The sequence below is a fragment of the Crinia signifera genome, chromosome 2 (genome assembly GCF_055691185.1).
Source record: "Crinia signifera chromosome 2, ASM5569118v1, whole genome shotgun sequence".
Taxonomy (NCBI): Eukaryota; Metazoa; Chordata; class Amphibia; order Anura; family Myobatrachidae; genus Crinia; species Crinia signifera.
Window position 1 is genome coordinate 138,714,354 of NC_139218.1, and position 19,776 is coordinate 138,734,129.

General features: G+C 48.0%; 1 protein-coding gene and 1 long non-coding RNA gene across 2 annotated transcripts in view; one reads left to right on the forward strand and one right to left on the reverse strand.

Annotated features, from left to right (window-relative positions):
- LOC146060093 (uncharacterized) lies at positions 1-6,938 on the reverse strand. The gene is made up of 3 exons (XM_083172976.1): positions 2,309-6,938; positions 1,357-1,564; positions 1-523 (listed from the first exon to the last, which is right to left on the reverse strand). The coding sequence occupies exons 1-3, from the start codon at positions 2,403-2,405 to the stop codon at positions 442-444; spliced, it is 387 nt and encodes a 128-aa protein (XP_083029102.1). The 5' UTR covers positions 2,406-6,938; the 3' UTR covers positions 1-441.
- The window catches only part of LOC146060094 (uncharacterized), a 22,637-nt gene continuing 7,404 nt past the window's right edge, over positions 4,544-19,776 (forward strand). Inside the window, exon 1 of the long non-coding RNA XR_014470371.1 lies at positions 4,544-4,864. This is a non-coding gene — a long non-coding RNA (uncharacterized LOC146060094). The remainder of the gene's footprint in view (positions 4,865-19,776) is intronic.

A 19,776-nucleotide genomic window follows, 5' to 3' on the forward strand; every position in this document is an offset into this window, starting at 1 on the left:
TTGACTTGTGTTACTTTTTATTGTTGACAACAACAGATTCACATAGAGGCCACTCAGCGACCAAATGACTCCATAGAAAGGGAAAGCAAAATGAAATGCTTCAAACTTGCTGGATATGGAGAGAGGGAGTTGTGAAGACAGAGATTGGGGGTAGGGGTATTACCCGTCAACGGGACAGGCTTGGGTAGGGGGATGAGCCGTCAACGGGACAGGCTTGGGTAGGGGAATTGGCCGTCAACGGGACAGGCTTGGGTAGGGGAATTGGCCGTCAACGGGACAGGCTTGGGTAGGGGAATTGGCCGTCAACAGGACTGGCTTTGCAGAAACTTCAATGATTCCAGTTTGCTGCATATTTAAAACAAGTTGTGAATCAAGTCCCAGGTTATGGGATAAGTGATGTTATTTTTAGGGACTCAGTGAGTCCGATGTCCAGGATCTTGATTATATATCGACCCTGGGCATCCCGTCCTCTTCGTCCTGGCAGAGGAAGCCGACATTTACAGGCCACTTGTGGATGACCTTCCTATAAAAACAAACTTTGATCAGTGACTGTTATTGTAACAATACAAACGTTTGCCATGTACAAGTCATCTCATTATTCCCTGGCCTGCTGCTATCTAGTGGCCCTTACTGACTACATTTATCCGTGTGATTCCTCTTTGGACCAATAAGAGCGATGATACTGTGGGTGTGACATGACAAGGATGGCCCCATACAGGAAGCCCAGTGTACAGTGATGTGAGATCCCTCTAATGGGGCTACACACTGAGCGATTTTGGCTTCTTTTCTAAATGATCTGACTAGATCGCCTTGAAATTAAGCACACAACGCTGTGTGTGTGTAGGGCCCATATCGGTAGTGATGCCTGGCCCCGTGCGTCACTATCGCCGGGAGATGCAGATACTGCATGCCGTACAAATCTGGTCATCGTCTGTGTTCTCTCTATTGAGAACATGGGCAGTGACATATCGCTCAGCACACATCAGCGCTGTGCTGAGCAATTTAGCCGTCAGTGCTGAGCGATCTAGCATCGCTCAGATCACTGATAATATAGCTACTGTGTAGGCCCAAAATTTACATGACTTCATTTCTCCTTCTGTAGCATTTCTCGTCTTATATTGTTACTCATTAGTATAATGATATATATATATATATATATATATATACATTTATGTCATACTAGTAGGATACTAGCCCATCAGCGCTCTGTGTGAGAGAACTTGTGTAGCGGCCCCAGCTGCAGCAGATATGGAGATACCATTTCTACATCACAGCGTGTGTGTGTAAGACAAGAAAACTGAAATCTACCCCAGCGGCCAGAGCAGGGAGAACGCACGTATTGTGCCGGCAACCTACCTGGGGGAGGAGTCACTGCTGGTATCTGAGGAGGATTCTGAGGACTCAGAGCTGGTGCTGCTGGTGTCTGAGGAGGATTCAGATTGGTCGGTCAGATAATAATAGCCGCTGGTGCTGCTATCAGTGATCTCATCAGACGATGTGGTGTCATTCGTCATCATGGAGAACCCTGGGGACTCCTCACACCTCTCCACCTCACTCTTGCAGGCTAGAAATTATAGACACAATCTGGTAGGTTACTATGGGCAAAATAACCTCTTTTCAATTTCATTGTAGTAATTGTACCCCGTACTGTGTATAGGCTCTATGAAATAGGCTGTGAGTTCTGTGCGTAGGTGCAATCTCCTCTGTAGATTTAAAGCAGTATAATGTATAATGCAGAATCAGGCTGGTGAGATAACAACCTCCTGTCCCCTCAAGAATACTAGTTACCAGCCTGTCATAGAACTCCCAGCCTATTACATATACACTAGTTACCAGCCTGTCATAGAACTCCCAGCCTATTACATATATACTAGTTACCAGCCTGTCATAGAACTCCCAGCCTATTACATATATACTAGTTACCAGCCTGTCACAGATCTCCCAGCCTATTACATATACACTAGTTACCAGCCTGTCATAGAACTCCCAGCTTATTACATATATACCAGTTACCAGCCTGTCACAGAACTCCCAGCCTATTACATATATACTAGTTACCAGCCTGTCACAGAACTCCCAGCCTATTACATATATACTAGTTACCAGCCTGTCGTAGAACTCCCAGCTTATTACATATATACCAGTTACCAGCCTGTCATAGAACTCGCAGCTTATTACATATATAGTAGTTACCTGCCTGTCACAGAACTCCCAGCCTATTACATATATACTAGTTACCAGCCTGTCGTAGAACTCCCAGCTTATTACATATATAGTAGTTACGCCTCTGCACCTGGGGGGAGCTTACCTTCACTGATCAGGTATTCCAGAAGCTCTGCCACGACTGCCGCCGCGTCCACTGTGACCAGAGTATTATCCAGCTCAGCGGGACGTTCGCCAGACATATTGGCACAGGACACAGGGGGCTGCACATTGGGGAGGTGCTTGGCCGCTCCTTTAATAAGCCTCGCAGACTTGCTTGGCTGTAAGGAGCAGAGGAAGAGACATCATAAGCAGTGACTACACAACTCTCCGCACTGCAAGCACTTTCTACCATGGAAGAAATAGAACATATCAGGGCAGTGGAACCAGCTACAACTCCACCATTGCAATATATATATATATATATATATATAGTGGCAATATTCTCCTGGGGCGAGCCTCTAGGAAAAAATGAGTGGCACTCTCCGGATTTTGTAGACACGTTTATAGTGCAAAGTTAATCAATACATGGTCGTCAACGTTTCAAGGCCTCAGCCTTTTCGTCAGGACGGACATAAAGTGCAGACAGTGCTGTTTTTTCATTTTTTCGCGTGAACAGCAAGATCCCGCGCATGCCCAGTGCGGCCGGCCGGGGGACAGAAGATAGCGCATCAGTTCCTAAGCCCAGGAATAGGACATGTTGGTAGGTATGTATGTATATAGCAATCATAGTATCAGAGGGGAGCCCAGGAATAGGACATGTTGGTTGGTATGTATATAGCAATCATAGTATCAGAGGGGAGCCCAGGAATAGGACATGTTGGTAGGTATGTATGTATATAGCAATCATAGTATCAGAGGGAAGCCCAGGAATAGGACATGTTGGTTGGTATGTATATAGCAATCATAGTATCAGAGGGAAGCCCAGGAATAGGACATGTTGGTAGGTATGTATGTATATAGCAATCATAGTATCAGAGGGAAGCCCAGGAATAGGACATGTTGGTAGGTATGTATGTAAATAGCAATCATAGTATCAGAGGGAAGCCCATGAATAGGACATGTTGTTAGGTATGTACTGTATGCACGAGTAATAAAATCAGAGCAACTATAAGTGATGAAGTTATTACTGTACTAGGGATGGCCATCGTTGCCATTGCCATTGATGGTTGCCATGGATGGCAATAATGCAACTGGCCATCGATAGTGTGAAACTATACGATGGATGTTCATCGATATTTTTACCTATCAATGATAATCCATTGTGTTTGACTGATTGGCCTGTGGCCCAATCAAAACACAGGGGCTGGGCTTCATGGGTGCCAGGGGGAGCTATGCTCCATGTCCTGGCTCTTTGAAAAAACAAACAAAAGCAAAACATTGGTTTTGCTGTGCTATCGATGGAGGGAAACCATCTGGTTCTCCCCCATCGATGGCAAAAGTATTCTATATCGGCCATAAACCATGGATGATTTGGAATCATCAATGGTCAGTGGCCATCCCTATACTGTTGTACACATAATGTGGTAATTGTGTAATTTCACAGGGCCTGATATATTGGATGCGATATCGGCCGATATATCAATGCAATCCGATTTTTTTACCTGTTATAGCATCTGATATATCGGCCAATATCGCATCCGATATATCGGGCGCCATGAAACTAAACAAGTACCCATAATGTTTACAGAGCACAGGCCGGGCTGCAGTCACAGCAGCTGCTGCAATTGGAGCTCTCAGGTGATTGGCAGATAATTGGCAGCATGCCAAAAGGAGAATAGTTACATTTGCAGAACTGCAGGGAGGGAGCAGTAACTTCTGTATAGGGGGGAATCCACATTACATGCAATGCTGACATATCTGAGCTTCCAGAACACATGGGATAGACATGAGGTAACAAGGGAAAGAGGCAAAAATCATACTTGTCTGCTCTTCCAGATAGGCCAGGAGGCTCCCATAAATTGGGTGGCCCTTATAGCCCCCAGGACAGCAGATAAGTCTCCCGCAATGCCTTGCCCCTCCTGCCAGCACTCTCCCCCCCCACACCGCCTTCTCCATATGGATGGCCATCGTTGCCATCGATGGTTGCCATCGATGGCAATTCTGCAACAGGCCATCAATAGTGCTAAACTATGCAATGGATGACCATCAATATTTTTACATATCGATGGTCATCCATTGTGTTTGATTGATTGGCCTGTGGGCCAATCAAAACACAGGGGTGGGGCTTCACGGATGTCAGGGGGCGGAGCTATGCTCTGTGTCCCGGCACTTAAAAAAAAAAAAAAAAACTTCATTTTGCTGTTCCATCGATGGAGGGAAACCACCTGGTTCTCCTCCATCGATGGCAAAAGTATTCGACTTCGGCCATGAACCATCGATGATTTTGAACCTACTTCAAAACCTACTTCTCCACCCCACCTCCCCTGTCTTTTAACAGAGCACCTTGTGTGCAGTCTGTGGGTGGGCCCCCTTCTCCCACCAGGGGCATGGGCAGTTAGTGGCAGTTAGAGTCAGGTGGGAGGAGTGTGGGCAGGAGGCAGCTACTGGCAGGAGAAGGAGCACAGTGCACACAGCCAAAAATGGCAGAAGGGGTCTCCAGCGGGAACCTCTACATGTACGACAGCAGCAGAAGTGCTGCCGAACTACAAAGCCCAGCAAGGTGGGGAGATGGACACTTCAGTGCTGATAATGTGAGAGCCTGTGAGGCTAATGGTAAAACGTGAGTGTTACTACACAACATGCCCACATTATGTTTCCCCTAATGCTACATACAGGGAGTGTCACCCACTCATGTACCTCTAATACTACTTTCAGGGAGCGTCACCCACCCATGTACCTCTAATACTACATACAGGGTGGTACATTTATATGTTACTAATTACCAGTCAGTCAACATAATACCTATTCCCCATATTTAGGCCTATTAAACTGGAGAAATCACCCCCCAATCTGCCCAGAAACACCCAATATCGGCTGACCCCCCCCCATTGTGGCCTGTGATAATTCTCTGTATATGCAATGTACAACCCATAAATATAACAGGGCACTTACCTTCTCCCTGGGTGCAGGGACGCACATTTTGCTGCACAGACAGCCCATTATCGCACAGGATGTACAGGTAACTGCTTAATAATAAATTAAAAAATAAGCAATGAAGCAAGAGAGCATATAATGAGCTTCTTCTCCTGACAACTGCAGAGTCTCCTGTGATGAGTCCCTGTGTCACAGAGCCTTTGTGATGTCATAATGATGTCATGGGACAAAATGGCCGCTATGCTGCAAAAATGTAAAGCAAAAGAGTCTCTGTGTTTCGGGATAAGAGGGGCAGAACAGTGCACATTATTTTTATTTATCAACAGTTTCTTATATAGCACAGCATATTCTGTTGCGCCCAACTGTCTTGTTACACAGGCCTTAAAGGGGAACAGGGAAATGTTAAATAATGAAAACCTTTAACATCACAACCATTTGGTCCCTGTGGGAACTTTAAATGCATTGACACACCTTGATGTAGACAATAAATTAAATAAGCATTGGAAGAATAAAGGTGCGTACACACTGGCCGATATATCGGCCATTCGATTGAACAGATGATATGTTGATGCACCATCGGCCAGTGTGTATAAATGATAAATCTGTGAGCGGCGTCGTTCACAGGTATATTGTGTTGGCTCATCAACACAGCCAATACCAATGCCGGATCCAGAGATACAGTATATCGTGCTGTGAGCCTCCAGTGAATAAAAGTTCAGTAGGCGGGTGCATGCAAATAGGCACGCCCACTTTTGATGTCATTTAGACGGATCAGGCAGTGTGAATGGAGAACATGCTGCCCAATCCGTCTATTTATATATCTGCAGATCAATTGATCTGCAGATACAGTATATCTTCCAGTGAAAGTTCATAAATAGTTTAGGGCAGGATGTATTAACATACATCGCCGCCCCTCGCCACGCCGCACCGCGATGCTAGCGCATATGTACTAGAGATGTGCGGGCTCGGATTTCAGAGATCCGAGCCCCCACGGACGTCATCATTCCGAGCCCAATTCCGAGCAGCGCTCGGAGATTCCCGCCTGACTCGGTCCGTCCGCGTGATTAGAACGTCATCTCCCGGCGTCGGATTTCGCGAGGCTTTATAAGCGGCTGCCGCGCCCGCCATCTTCACTCCAGTCAAGTAGTGGGTTGGGAGAGGGTGTGTTGGTGCTGCTGCTGGGGCTTAAACTTGAGCTTGACCTTGAGCTTTTGCAATCGCTGGTGCTGTCTCTCAGTGCTGCTGTGTAGTAGTCTAACTGTGTACTTGTAGTACTACTGTCTCCTCTGTGCGGTCTACCTCTGGTGTGCTGTGCTGCCTGTAATTGATTATTTTATTTGCTGGGGCTGTCTCCCTCAGTGCTGCTGTGTACTCTGTTCTCAGCTTAGGACAACAGTCTAACTGTGTACTTGTAGTACTACTATCTCCTCTGTGCGGTCTACCTCTGGTGAGCTGTGCTGTAATTATTTTATTTGCTAGGGCTGTCTCCCTCAGTGCTGCTGTGTACTATGTTCTCCTCTGCTTAGGAGAACAGTCTAACTGTGTACCTGCCTGTAGTACTACTGTCTCCTCTGTGCTGGGGCATACCTCTGGTGCTGTGCTGTGCCATTTATTATATATATTAACCACTTAAGTGGTATGCCCGGAGATTTTCCGGGCTCAGCTGCGCTGCCACAGCTGGCTGTCCCGGAAAATCTCCGGACATACCACTATGTACTGTAGGTGCGCGCCAGTGGTGTCTCCATCGGAGCACCACTGGCGCACTACCTTAGGGGTGTCGCCCCCCCCTCGGTCAGCCCCTCCCCACCCCTCTTGTTGCCCCCCCGGGTCCCTCTGCTCCGGCGTACACGGCGATCGTACGCCGGAGCTTCCCCACCGCCGGCCGCCAATCATCTGACCTGTAGTGACGTCGGCGGCAGGCTCGGGGATGTTCGGGCGGCTCGGGGGGACTCGGGACAGTTCAGTAACCCGAGTCCTCCTGAGCCGCGAACATCCCCCAGCCTGCCGCCGACGTCACTGCAGAATGTGACAGGCGCCGCGGCGGAAGGATGAGATGCTGAGCGGCTGCAGGGAAGCTCCGGCGTACTAACGCCGGAGCAAAAGGGGGACCTTCCAGCTGTCTTGTGGTGGGTTTTGCTGGGGCAGGATAAACCTGCCCTGGTAGGTTTGTCCTGCCCCAGCAAAAACCACCACTCAAGGGGTCAATAATTAATTAATTATATTAAATAAATATATATAGTCCACTGGTGCTGCACTGCTGCCTGCACTGAATCTGCCAGTCTGGCGGTCTGTGGTCTGGGGCTCACTGGCTAATAAATAATTAAATACTGCCTGACTAATAAATAAATACTGCCGTATATCTCTACCTTTGTGGTCTGGGGCTCACTGGCTATACTGCCGTATGTACCGTCTGGTCTGGGGCTCACTGGCTAATAAATAATTAAATACTGCCATATATTTCTACCTTTGTGGTCTGGGGCTCACTGGCTATACTGCCGTATGTACCGTCTGGTCTGGGGCTCACTGGCTAATAAATAATTAAATACTGCCGTATATCTCTACCTTTGTGGTCTGGGGCTCACTGGCTATACTGCCATATGTACCGTCTGGTCTGGGGCTCACTGGCTAATAAATAATTAAATACTGCCGTATATCTCTACCTTTGTGGTCTGGGGCTCACTGGCTATACTGCCGTATGTACCGTCTGGTCTGGGGCTCACTGGCTAATAAATAATTAAATACTGCCGTATATCTCTACCTTTGTGGTCTGGGGCTCACTGGCTATACTGCCGTATGTACCGTCTGGTCTGGGGCTCACTGGCTAATAAATAATTAAATACTGCCGTATATCTCTACCTTTGTGGTCTGGGGCTCACTGGCTATACTGCCGTATGTACCGTCTGGTCTGGGGCTCACTGGCTAATGAATAATTAAATACTGCCGTATATCTCTACCTTTGTGGTCTGGGGCTCACTGGCTATACTGCCGTATGTACCGTCTGGTCTGGGGCTCACTGGCTAATAAATAATTAAATACTGCCTGCCTAATAAATAATTAAATACTGCCGTATATCTCTACCTTTGTGGTCTGGGGCTCACTGGCTATACTGCCGTATGTACCGTCTGGTCTGGGGCTCACTGGCTAATAAATAATTAAATACTGCCGTATATCTCTACCTTTGTGGTCTGGGGCTCACTGGCTATACTGCCGTATGTACCGTCTGGTCTGGGGCTCACTGGCTAATAAATAATTAAATACTGCCGTATATCTCTATCTTTGTGGTCTGGATCTCACTGGCTATACTGTCGTATGTACCGTCTGGTCTGGGGCTCACTGGCTAATAAATAATTAAATACTGCCGTATATCTCTACCTTTGTGGTCTGGGGCTCACTGGCTATACTGCCGTATGTACCGTCTGGTCTGGGGCTCACTGGCTAATAAATAATTAAATACTGCCGTATATCTCTACCTTTGTGGTCTGGGGCTCACTGGCTATACTGCCGTATGTACCGTCTGGTCTGGGGCTCACTGACTAATAAATAATTAAATACTGCCGTATATCTCTACCTTTGTGGTCTGGGGCTCACTGGCTATACTGCCGTATGTACCGTCTGGTCTGGGGCTCACTGGCTAATAAATAATTAAATACTGACGTATATCTCTACCTTTGTGGTCTGGGGCTCACTGGCTATACTGCCGTATGTACCGTCTGGTCTGGGGCTCACTGGCTAATAAATAATTAAATACTGCCGTATATCTCTACCTTTGTGGTCTGGGGCTCACTGGCTATACTGCCGTATGTACCGTCTGGTCTGGGGCTCACTGGCTAATAAATAATTAAATACTGCCGTATATCTCTACCTTTGTGGTCTGGGGCTCACTGGCTATACTGCCGTATGTACCGTCTGGTCTGGGGCTCACTGGCTAATAAATAATTAAATACTGCCGTGTATCTCTACCTTTGTGGTCTGGGGCTCACTGGCTATACTGCCGTATGTACCGTCTGGTCTGGAGCTCACTGGCTAATAAATAATTAAATACTGCCGTATATCTCTACCTTTGTGGTCTGGGGCTCACTGGCTATACTGCCGTATGTACCGTCTGGTCTGGGGCTCACTGGCTAATAAATAATTAAATACTGCCGTATATCTCTACCTTTGTGGTCTGGGGCTCACTGGCTATACTGCCATATGTACCATCTGGTCTGGGGCTCACTGGCTAATAAATAATTAAATACTGCCGTATATCTCTACCTTTGTGGTCTGGGGCTCACTGGCTATACTGCCGTATGTACCATCTGGTCTGGGGCTCACTGGCTAATAAATAAATAAATACTGCCGTAAATCTCTACCTTTGTGGTCTGGGGCTCACTGCCTAATACTGCCGTACCTGTCTGGTCTGGGGCTCTCTGCCTAATACTGCCGTACCTGTGTGGTCTGTGGCTCACTGCCCAATACTGCCGTATCTACCCTCTGGTCTGGGGCTCACTGCCTAAATACTGCCGTATATCATTATCTACCTGTCTGGTCTGGGGCTCTCTGCCTAATACTGCCGTACCTGTCTGGTGTGTGGCTCACTGCCTAATACTGCTGTATCTGTATAACTGCCTGCTGGTGCATACTCACTGACATATATAATTGCACTCCAGTGGCGCTGTTCTGTGACATAACTCCACAATAATAATGGAGATCCAAAATATGGAGGTTAACAAACAAAGGAAAGATGAAGATGCACTTCCTCATAGTTCTGAAGCTGCTGCCACTAGTCAGGACATAGACGATGAATGCCAACAACGTCGTCTTCCACGGCCGATGCCCAGTGTGAAAGCAGAGGGCATGTACAATTGAAACCAAACTTCCGTAAAAGGAATAAAAATATGAAATGTAAATCATTGGAAGAGAAACTTAAACTTGGCAATATGCCATTTACGACACGGAGTGGCAAGGAACGGCTAAGGCCATGGCCTAACTTCATGACTAGTGGTGCAGCTTCAGATGACGAGGAAAGTCCTCCTCCTCCTCTCTCCCCGCCCAATAGGAAATCAAAGAGAGTTAGGCTGACACCGACTCAAAAAAGTCTGAAAAAATTTCAGAAAAAAAAACCAGAAAAAAATTCAGAAAATAAATCTGGAAAAAACTCATCCTTCTAAAGACATATCCCAAATCCCCACGGAGAGTCCGAGGGTGGCGGTGGTTGTGATGCCGGACCTTCCCATCACTGTACGTGAAGAGGTGGCTCCTTCCACCATTTGCAGTACGCCCTCTGCATATGCTGGAAGGATCACCCACAGTCTAGTTCCAGATTTTATTAGTGAAGGTGATGTTGTACACCAGGAGGAGGATATTGATGTAGCTGGCACTGAGGAGGAAGTTGTCGAGGAGGATGGAGACTTGGTTTGCTTAAATGACGCACCAGGGGGGAATGAGGCACCTGTGGGGGAAAAAGTTGTTGTCCATGGGATGAAAAAGCCCATCGTCATGCCTGGACAAAGGACCAATAAATCCACCTCTGCGGTCTGGAATTTTTTTTATCCGCATCCGGACAACAAAAGTATTGCCATTTGTAGCTTATGTAAAACTCCAATAAGCAGGGGTAAGGATCTTGCCCACCTAGGGACAACCTCCCTTCAACATCACCTAAAGACGCGTCATGGTTCAGTGTTTAGTCCAGAAAGTGCGGCTAGCAGTCCAGCGACACCTAAATCACTTGGTCCTCCTTTTGGAGCCAAAAGCCTGAAAAGCACACCACCAACTCCCTCCTCGACAAATTCCTCCTCGATCCGTATAGGGGGGAGTCCTGCAGTCCATCTCACCTGCATGAATGACTCCATAGATTCCTCCGGAGGATCCTGCAGCACTACACCTACTACTACTGCTGCTGCTGCTGCTGCTCCTGGAAGTCAGTCATCATCCCAGAGGGGAAGTCAGTCATCATCCCAGAGGGGAAGTCGTAAGACCGCTACGTCTTTCACTAAGCAATTGACCGTCCAACAGTCATTTTCCATGAGGATGAAATACGACAGCAGTCATCCTATGGCAAAGCGGATAACTGCGGCCTTGACAGCTATGTTGGTGTTAGACGTGCGTTCGGTGTCCGCCATCAATGGAGTGGGATTTAAACGGTTGATGCAGGTATTGTGTCCCCGGTACCAAATCCCGTCTAGATTCCACTTCACTAGGCAGGCGATACCCGCGATGTACAGGGAGGTCAGAAAAAGTGTCCTCAGTGCCCTGAAAAATGCGGCTGTACCCACTGTACACTTAACTACAGACATGTGGACAAGTGGATCAGGGCAAACTAAGGACTATATGACTGTGACAGCCCACTGGGTAGATGCATCGCCTTCCGCAGCAGCAGCAGCATCTCCTGCATGCCAGCTCCTTCTTAGGCAGGCTACGCTGTGTATCACCGGTTTCAAGAAGAGGCACAATGCCGACAACCTCTTAGAGAAACTGAGGGAAATCATCTCCCTGTGGCTTACCCCCCTTAGACTCTCCTGGGGATTTGTGGTGTCGGACAACGCCAGTAACATTGTGCGGGCATTAAACATGGGCAATTTCCAGCACGTGCCATGTTTTGCCCACACAATAAATTTGGTGGTGCAGCATTTCATAAAAAATGACAGGAGTGTGCAGGAGATGCTTGCGGTGGCACGCCAAATTTGCGGACACTTTCGGCATTCTGCCACAGCCTGCCGAAGGCTGGAGCGGGAGCAAAAACTCCGCAACCTGCCCTGCCATCAGCTGAAACAAGAGGTGGTGACGCGCTGGAACTCCACCCTCTATATGCTGCAGAGGATGGAGGAGCAGCAAAAGGCCATTCAAGCCTACACAGCCACCTATGACATAGGCAGAGGAGCGGGGCTGCACCTGACTCAAGCGCAGTGGAGGCTGATTTCCGTGTTGTGCAAGGTTCTCCAGCCGTTTGAAGTAGCCACACGTGAAGTCAGTTCCGACACTGCCTGCATTAGTCAGGTGATTCCCCTGATCAGGCTGTTACAAAAGCAGCTGGAGAAAGTAAAGGAGGAGCTAAAGCGGAGCGATTCCGCAAAGCATGTCGCTATTGTGGATGAAGCCCTCCATACGCTTTGCCAGGATACGAGGGTGGTCAGTCTGTTAAAGTCAGAGGAATACATTTTGGCCACAGTGCTCGATCCTCGGTTTAAAGCGTATGTTATGTCTCTGTTTCCGGCAGACACAAGTCTACAAAGGTGCAAAGACCTGCTGGTCAGGAGATTGTCATCTGAAGGGGACCGTGACACGGCCCCAGCTCCTCCTTCATTTTCTCCCACATCTGTGCCTGTGAGGAAACAGCTGCGATTTCCCACACAACCCGCTGGCGGGGATGCAGGGCAGGCAGGAGGGAGTTTGGACATCTGGTCCGGACTCAAGGACCTGCCAACGATTGCTGACATGTCTACTGTCGGTGCATTGGATGCTGTCAACATTGAAAAAATGGTGGATGATTACTTTGGTGACAGCATCCAAGTAGACATGTCAGACAGTCCTTACCTGTACTGGCAGGAAAAAAAGGCAGTTTGGAAACCCCTGTACAAACTTGCTCTATTTTACCTGAGTTGTCCCCCCTCCAGTGTGTACTCCGAAAGAGTATTCAGTGCAGCGGGGAACCTGGTCAGTGAGCGGCGAAGGAGGTTGCTCCCGAAAAATGTTGAGAAAATGATGTTTATAAAAATGAATTATCACTTATTCAATGAAGACCAGGAATTGCCTCCAGAGATTATAACTGGACCTGTGATTGTGGAGTCCAGCGGGGACGAATTGATAATCTCTGAGAATGAGGAAGTACACACTGAAGGGGGCGAGGAATCAGAGGAGGAGGAGGAAGATGATGAGTGACTATGACATCTTGTTGCTGTAGAGCCAGTTTATACAGGGAGATATTATGAATTGGTTTATTTTTTGTGGGGGCCCAAACAAACCAATCATTTCAGCCACAGTTTTTTAGGCCCTGTCGCTGAAATGTTTGGTTTGTTAAAGTGTGCATGTCCTATTTTCGCAACATAAGGGTGGGTGGGAGGGCCCAAGGACAATTCCATCTTGCATCACCATTCATTATTCCTACTGCTGAGAGTCATTCATATGTGGGACTTGTCTTTTCAATGCATACAACTGTTTGCATTCCACTTGATTGCTGCACCTTCATGGGTGAGAATGTGATCTCCCTGACCTGGGGGAGTCAGGGCTGGGGCAGGAAGGCTCAATTACACTTCTTTTTTTGGGCTGCTAAACTTTTTTGTGGGCGGCTGCAATTACACTTCTTTTTGGGCGGCTGCAATTACACTTCTTTGGGGGTGGCTAAACTTTTTTGAGGGCGGCTGCAATTACACTTCTTTTTGGGCGGCTGCAATTACACTTCTTTTTGGGCGGCTGCAATTACACTTCTTTTTGGGCGACTGCAATTACACTTCTTTGGGGGTGGCTAAACTTTTTTGAGGGCGGCTGCAATTACACTTCTTTGCGGGCGGCTGCAATTACACTTCTTTTTGGGCGGCTGCAATTACACTTCTTTTTGGGTGGCTGCAATTACACTTCTTTTTGGGCGGCTGCAATTACACTTCTTTGGGGGCGGCTGCAATTACACTTCTTTGGGGGCACAGTGGCACTCCAGGGGCACAGAGGGTATCCTGTAGTGGGCTGCCACACATTTTTTTTTAAATATGGCTATCCACAGATTGTTCAGCCTGCCATTTGAGATTGGGATCTTTTATCACAGAGACCAACTGCACATCAGGGTCAGGATCAGCCAGGTTGTTAAACAGGGTTTCGACCATGAATCAATCACATCATAAAATTAATTAATAATCAATCAATCATAACCAGAATCAAGCCAGATAGGGGTCTTGTTAAATATTAAACTGACCAAAACAGATACACACACAACTAGTACTGCCTCATCTACCTGTCTGGTCTGGTGCCCACTGCTGAGAGGCAATTAAACTTCTTTGGGGGCGGCTGCAATTACACTTCTTTTTGGGTGGCTAAACTTTTCTTTACCTGTCTGGTCTGGTGCCCACTGCTGGGAGTCATTCGAGGGACTTGTCTTTTAAATGCATACAACTGTTTGCATTCCACTTGATTGCTGCACCAATCGCCCACTGCTGGTTGCAGCTCTCACCCTGCATTAATTTGGGAGTCTGCCACTGCAGTCTTTTTTTTTGGAGCCTTGAAACTTTTAGGCATGCTGTACTAGCCGACACCTTTAGGTGGACTCTGGTCTGTCTTGTATCCAGCACAGTGGTCTCGTGTGCAAGAGATTGTTCTCTGTCCTCTTTTGGATTTGTGTCACCATCACCATCTTCATGGGTGAGAATGTGATCTCCCTGACCTGGGGGAGTCAGGGCTGGTGCAGGAAGGCTGCAATTACACTTCTTTTTGGGCGGCTAAACTTTTTTGTGGGCGGCTGCAATGAAACTTCTTTTTGTGCGGCTGCAATTAAACTTCTTTGGGGGCGGCTAAACTTTTTTGAGGGCGGCTGCAATTAAACTTCTTTAGGGACGGCTGCAATTACACTTCTTTTTGGGCGGCTACATTTTTTTTTACCTGTCTGGTCTGGTGCCCACTGCTGAGAGTCATTTGTATGAGGGACTTGTCTTTGAAATGCATATAACTCTTTGTATTCCACTGATTGCTTCACCAATCGCCCACTGCTCCTCGGCTGCACTGTGTAAACAGTGCACAATCAAGCCAGATAGGGGTCTTGGTGCTTGTTTTGAGGTTGTAGCAGGGGAGTGCAGCTACGAGTCGTAACACCTTGAGAGAAGATCAGTACTTCTCTACCGGCAAAGGACATCCTCCTCGACAGAGCGCGCAGCTTCACGAGGGACGCATGTGAAGCAGTGAGCAAAGGGAACACCCGCCTAGCGAGCCAGATCACCTGAATCCACCCTAGCGATCAATAGAGTTACAGAAGTCGCAGCCAGATAGAACTCTTCCAGCTGCCACCTAGTCATTGATTAGCCCCCTCCCCTCCACCCATTAGGCAATGATTGACGAGACGAATGGTAATAATAAATAATAAATGAATAATATTACTAATCACCAAATTAAAAATCAGATGAAATTAATTATAAATAATCATATTCACAATCAAGACAGATAGGAGTCTTATGAAATATGAAACTGACCAAAACAGATACACACTCTGCACCATCGAGCAGGTGATCACTGACATGCCAGGTGCAATGGTCTTTAGCACCCTGAATGCCAAGTATGGGTTTTGGAAGATCCCTCTGGACAGAGCCTCTTCCAAGCTTACTGCCTTCATGACCCCTATTGGGTGCTACGTCTTCCTACGCATGCCCTATGGCATCACCACGGGCAGCGAAGTTTTCCAGCGCTGCATGGAGCAACAGTTCGCTGGCTCTCCCTTTGACATCATCGCTGTCAGCATCCTCCTTATCTGCACAGCCGGGTCCATCAGTTACTGCCACTGCTGCAACCAATGCTAGTGATGGTTACACATGCCCTATGGCATCACCATGGGCAGCGAAGTTTTCCAGCGCTGCATGGAGCAACAGTTCGCTGGCTCTCCCTTTGACATCATCGCTGTCAGCATCCTCCTTATCTGCACAGCCGGGTCCATCAGTTACTGCCACTGCTGCAACCAATGCTAATGATGGTTTACATTACATTACATCTTCCATCTGCCACCTTAAAATTGATTAGCCCACTCCCCTACACCCATTAGGCAATGATTTAAGAGACGACTGGTAATAATAAATGAATAATAATCACAAAATTAAACAATCAGATTACATTATCACACAATCAAGCCAGATAGGGGTCTTGTTGGATGTTAAAGTGATCAAAACAGTTACACACTTGCAGACAAACTCTGTGCTTCACAAAATGTCCACCGCTCCTTGGCTGCACATGGTAACCAGTGCATGATCAAGCCAGATAGGTATCTTTTATGGGCCTATTTTTTTAAACTGCCATCATGTCTGCCGCTGCAGTGCCACTCTTACATGAGCCACGTGTTTGTGCCGCACACTTGTGTGGCTTAGCATAGTTATCCAGCTACCTCAGTGCAAACTTTGGCAATAAAAACAATATTGTGAGGTGTCAGGTGTTCAGAATACACTGGAAATGAGTGTAAATGAATGTTATTGAGGTCAATATAGCGTAGGAGCAAAAAAAACCACCAAATTCTGCGATTTTAGCTGTTTTTATGCATTTTTAACAAAAAAATCAGAACCCAAAAAAATCCAAACACAAAACACTTAGGAGGTGTTTTGCCAAAACCCATTAGAACCCAAAACCTCAAGGTAATCAGAACCCAAAACCCGAAAAGTGGCCGGTGCACATCTCTACCTAAAACGAACTGGAGCATACTGGGGATGCAGAAGGGAAGGAGCCTGCAGCCAGAGGAAAAGCTTCAGCTATAAGTGCCTTGGCTCCTACGGACCCTCCTACATCACAAGGTTAGCTGTGTCACCAGACTGGACGAAAGAGAAAAAGTATTTGCTGCAATCTTAGTCCAAATCGCATACATTAATTTAACGTGTATGAGCACCATAAAACGGTTTGCTTGCCCATGTTTGTACACAATCAAAGAGTACTGAACTAATACTCACTCAAGGCGAGATTTACTAAGCCGTGAAAAGTGATAAAGTAGAGAGTGATAAACCACCAACAATCAGCTCCTACCTATCATTTTTCAAACACAGCCTGTGACGTGGCAGTTAGAAGCTGATTGGTTGGTAATTTATCACTCTCCATTGTATCACTTTTCAAGCTTAGTACATTTGGCCCTCGCAACCCGACAATGTATCCTATTTGTTGACTTTGAGGTAAATATAATGCAAATTGTAGCCATCTGTGGCATCCCCACCAGCAGCCCAATATTTTAAAGGGGCAATTATTTAAAAGGCAAAACCATTTTTTTTATTGATTGCACTTTAACCCCTTCCCGACAATTGACGTACATTTACGTCATGGTCGGGAAGTACTTCCCGACACATGGCATAAATGTACGTCATGGATGTAAACTGTCACCGCGTCTATAGACGCGGTGACAGTTTGGAGATGTCTGCTGTCCCTGACAGCAGACATCCCCCCTCGCCGCCCGGGGGGGGCAGGGATGTCCCCCCCGGTCGGCGATCGCTGTGATTGGCTGTTCAAATGTGAACAGCCAATCACAGCTATTTCTGTGTTACCGGCGGCTATGCCGCTCGGTAACACAGAAAACGGTGGTGATCGGTGCTGTTAAGTACAGCACCGATCACCACCGATCCGCGGACACCCCCTCCCTCCCACCCGGCAGCACTATGTGCTTACCCGGCACCCGCTCTCCTCCCTCTGCTATGCGCCGCAGCGCTGCCTCCCCCCGCCAGCAGCAGCAGCACTAGGGACAGTTTAAAAATGAAAAAAATAAAATGAGACATGAAATGAAATGATTATATATATATATATATATATATATGTGTGTGTGTATGTGTGTATATACACACACACACACACACACACATATATCTCTTATATATTTGGCTACATCTGTCACTCAAAGTGGGTGTCTGTGTCTATAACGCTCTGTTCCTGGACTTTCCTCTTAATGTGTGATTGCCTTCATCTGTGCTGAACACCTTTCTAAAAAATTAACCTGTTTAAAACAGGTGATGGCAATCATACATTAAGGGGAAGTCTAGAAACAGAGCATTGTGTCCCTCCTGGAGAGGGTCATGTTGGGAGGTATGTGACAGAGAACCAGCCCAGTGAGCCCACAGACAGTGCCAGACACCCACTGCCTTCCCATGTTGCCCAGCACTGCTACTCCACAGCCACCAGGTGAGCGCCCCCCTCCTGCGATTTGCGGCAAAACCTCCCCCCCCCGCGCCCCCCCCCTCCCGCGATTCGCGGCAAAAACACCCACTCCCCCGCGACCCCCCCTACCGCGGTTTGCAGCAAAAACACCCCCCGCGACCCCCCCTCCCGCGATTCGCTGCAAAAAGAACCCCCCCACGACCCCTCCCGCAATTCGGGGCGGCACCCCCCCTGCGACCCCCCTCCCGCAATTCGCAGCAGCCCCAGGATTAAATGGCACATGCAAAACACTGACATGGCTATGGTCGACAATGAAAAAGGTTGACATGAGTTTTTGAAGATTTATTTTTAATTTTTTTAATTTTTTCATATTCATTGTCATGTGTCGACATGGACACCAATGAAGTGGCACACTTATGTCAACATTTACATGTGTTGACCTTTCTGTGTTGATTTTTTCTTGTGGCGATTCGCATCACACCCCCCCGCAACCCCCCCTCCCGCGATTCGCGGCAACCCCCGTGACCCCACACCTCCCGCAATTCGCGGCAACCCCCCACCGGAACCCCTGTGAACCCCGCCCTCCCGCGATTCGCGGCACCAACCCCCGCGACCACCCCTCCCGCAATTCGCGGCACCCCCCCCCCCGTGATTCGCGGCAGCTCCAGAATTAAATTGCACATGGAAAACACTGACATGGCTATGGTCGACAATGAAAAAGGTTGACATGAGTTTTTGAATTTTTTTTTTTTCATTTTTTGAATATTTTCATATTCATTCTCATGTGTCGACATGGATACCAATGAAGTGCCACACTTATGTCAACATTTACATGTGTTGACCTTTCTGTGTTGATTTTTTCTTGTGGCGATTTGCGTCACCCCCCCCCCCACAACCCCCACTCCCGCGAATCACGGCACACACACACACACCTCCCCCGCGATTCTCGGCACCCCACCCCGTGACCCCCCCTCCCGTGATTCACGGCACACCCCCGCGACCCCCCCTCCCATGATTCGCCGCAACCCCCGCCCCGTAACCCCCCCTCCCGCGATTCGCGGCACCCACCCCCGCGACCCCCCCTCCCGCAATTCGCGGCAGCTCCAGAATTAAATTGCACATGGAAAACACTGACATGGCTATGGTCGACAATGAAAAAGGTTGACATGAGTTTTTGAAGTTTTTTTTTTCATTTTTTGAATGTTTTCATATTCATTCTCATGTGTCGACATGGACACCAATGAAGTGCCACACTTTGTCAACATTTACATGTGTTGACCTTTCTGTGTTGATTTTTTCTTGTGGCGATTCGCGTCACACCCCCCCTGAACCCCCACTCCCGCGATTCACGGCACACACACCCCCCCGCGATTCTCGGCACCCCACCCCGTGACCCCCCCTCCCGTGATTCACGGCACACCCCCCCCGACCCCCCCTACCATGATTCGCCGCAACCCCCGCCCCCGTAACCCCCCTCCCGCGATTCTCTGCAATCCCTCCCCTCCCGCGATTCGCAGCATCCACCCCCCCCACAACCCCCCCTCCTGCAATTCACGGCACCCCCCGCGACCCCCCCTCCTGCAATTCGCGGCACCCTCCGCGACCCCCCCTCCCGCGATTCGCGGACACCTAAGTTGCAATACAGGGCATCTTTCATACAATTCTAACCATATTTCTCATATACAAACGTTCACAAATTAAGGGGGCGCAGCCCCTTACGACGGTGTGAAGAGCGCCCGTAGGGCGCGATGAATC